This window comes from Oryctolagus cuniculus, chromosome 7 (genome assembly GCF_051225735.1).
Source record: "Oryctolagus cuniculus isolate XC-2025 breed Fujian yellow rabbit chromosome 7, ASM5122573v1, whole genome shotgun sequence".
NCBI lineage: Eukaryota > Metazoa > Chordata > Mammalia > Lagomorpha > Leporidae > Oryctolagus > Oryctolagus cuniculus.
Window position 1 is genome coordinate 128,266,409 of NC_142873.1, and position 2,424 is coordinate 128,268,832.

General features: G+C 58.9%; 1 protein-coding gene across 1 annotated transcript; it reads right to left on the bottom strand.

Annotated features, from left to right (window-relative positions):
- Positions 1-535: 535 nt before the first annotated feature.
- HPDL (4-hydroxyphenylpyruvate dioxygenase like) lies at positions 536-2,424 on the bottom strand. The gene has a single exon (XM_008265349.5). It carries the CDS (start codon positions 2,158-2,160, stop codon positions 1,045-1,047), a length of 1,116 nt encoding a protein of 371 aa, XP_008263571.3. The 5' UTR covers positions 2,161-2,424; the 3' UTR covers positions 536-1,044.

Consider the following 2,424-nt stretch of genomic DNA (forward strand, 5'->3'; position numbering starts at 1 on the left):
CTCCCTCACCTCTGAGGGACCAGAAAATGGTGATGTCCTGGTTCTGACTTCCACTGGCCATGCTCCCAGCCAGCCCTTGCAGATGGAGGAGGGGTTTTCTGTCCAAAGTGGTCTGTCCTCCTGTAGCCCTCAGCAGAGAGGGTGAACACCTGCCAGCGGCTGACACCCAACACCCTCAGCCTGGGTCTCAGGTCGGCTTTGATTGGAGCAGTGGCATCACCCTAGAGCAGGTGCTTGGGTTTAACCCTGATCCAGGCCCTTCCCACCCCAGTGGTTGCTCCCTAGGGAGAGGGGGAACACAGGGGAGGGTTTGTTCTGTCCTACATTCCTCCCTCAAATACTGAATTCTTTATTTATGGATGTAGTACATATACAGTGATACAAAAAAGCAAAGGGTTAATAACCACAACGTAATAATCACAACATGTGAGAGGGAAGTGGGATCAGAGAGATATAGGCTGCTTCAAAAGTAGTGCTATTTCCTAATCATACTTCTTTATATCTTGCATATGTATTAGACTGTGTAAGAAAAGTCTTTTTTTTTTTTTTTAAGATTATTTATTTGAGAGGCAGAGCTACAGAGAGGGAGAGATATAGGTCTTCCATCCACTAGTTGACTCCCAACGGCTGCAACAGCTGGAGCTGGGCAAATCTGAAACCAGGTGCCCGAAGCTTCTAGGTCTCCCATGTAGGTACAGGGGGCCCAAGGCTTGGGCCATCGTCTACTGCTTTCCCAGGCAATTAGGGAGCTGGATCGGAAGTGGAGCAGCCGAGACTCGAACTGTTGTCCATATGGGATGCTGGCACTGCGGGTGGAGGGTTAACCAACTGTGCCACAGCACCAGCCCCAAGAAAAGTCTTATATTTTAAAAAAAAAAATTGCACCTCTTTGGAGCCCAGTCTGAGTCTCAACTTCTGGCACATCCTGACGAGATGGAAGCCACACCTGGCCCCCACGGGCAGTGTTTTTCACTCTCCTGGCCTTGTGTGTGCGCGGGTGTATTCCTGAGTTCCAGGGCAGGTGGCTGCACCCAGCTCTGGCCCTCAGTCTTCCAGGCCCCTAGCAGCTTGTTCCTGCACTGACTGCCACAGGGCCCTGATGTTGCCCTGGCCAAAGCCTGTGGCCCCCTGCCTCTGAATCAGCTCCAGGAAGAAGGTGTCTTCAGCAAAGAGAGACTTGGTGAAGACCTGAAGTAGAAACTTGCCTGCATGGCCATCTAGCAGGATTCCTTGTTGGGCCAGAAGGCTAGGCTTGTGCCCTGAGGCTAAGATCTGTTCCTCTTTGCCTGGCTGCTGGTAGTAGGCCTTAGGAGGAGTCAGGAGCTGGCCCTTGGCCCGTGCCACCTGCTCAGTGGCCTCCATGATGTTTGGTGTGTAGAGCCCTACATGTTGCAGCCCAGGCCCCCTATGGCGGGCCAGGAACTGCTCCACCTGGTCCCGCTTGTTTGTGGCCCCCGGCAGGGACTCAGCCAGCACAAGGGTAGGGACGGCGCTGCCCACTGGGGACTGCAGGGCGGTGAGCCGCAGTCCCCCACACCCGGACTCTGCTGCCACCTCGAGGCCCAGCTCTGGATCCTCACCTGGGCTCAGTGGCAAGTGGCGAAAACCCAAGCAGTCCTCGAACCAGCGCGAAAGTGTGGGGGAACTGCCACGGTTGCAGGCCAAGGTCAAGTGGTCCACGTGGCTGACCCAGCCGGGGCCCGGCGCAGAGGTCAGCGGCCGGAAGCCGGGCAGGAAGGGTCCGCGATAGCCGGCACGCTCCAGCAAGGTCAGGCTGAGATTGCCGGCAGGTGAGCTGACCACGGCGTAGGTGGCGGTTCCCTGCGCATCTTGCACGCTCACAGCGGGCACTGGCAAGCTGCAGCCCCTAGCGGCCAGCGCCCGGGAGGCGGCGCCGGCATCCTCCACGTCGAAGCACAGGTTCGTGGCGCTCGGCACAGCGTGATGCGGGTTCAGCCCGTACAGGGGTTCCCCCGGCCCCGCGCCCTGGTTAACCAAAAAGACGGCATCACCGCTGCGCAGAGCCAGCTGCCGCCAGCCGTTTGCCTCCCGCACCGCAAGGGGCTGGAAGCCGAAGAGGCGCTGCAGGTCGCGGGCGAGGGGCTGTCCGGCGGGCACGTGGAAGGCAATGTGGCACAGTCTGCGGGCGGGCGCCGCCATGGCGGGCTGGGAGGCGACTGGTCCTTTCCTTCTGGAGCGGCTCGCTTGTCGCTTGGCACTTTGGGATTCTCAGTCCCAGGCTAGTCGTCGGAAGCCGGTCGTAAACCGGGGCAGGCCAGTTCTGTCTCCCGGGAGCGTTCCTTGCTCTTTTCCAGGTTGAAGTCTTTCGGGGCTTTTCTCCCTGCAGCAGCACCCCGGCGTGGAGCCGCCTGGGGACACCGCAGATCCCGGACCTGTGAGAACCACGCGGAGCCAGCACTGATG

Coding starts and splice junctions, on each gene's coding strand:
- HPDL (XM_008265349.5), bottom strand. CDS start 2,160: ATGGCGGCGCCCGCCCGCAGACTGTGCCACATTGCCTTCCACGTGCCC.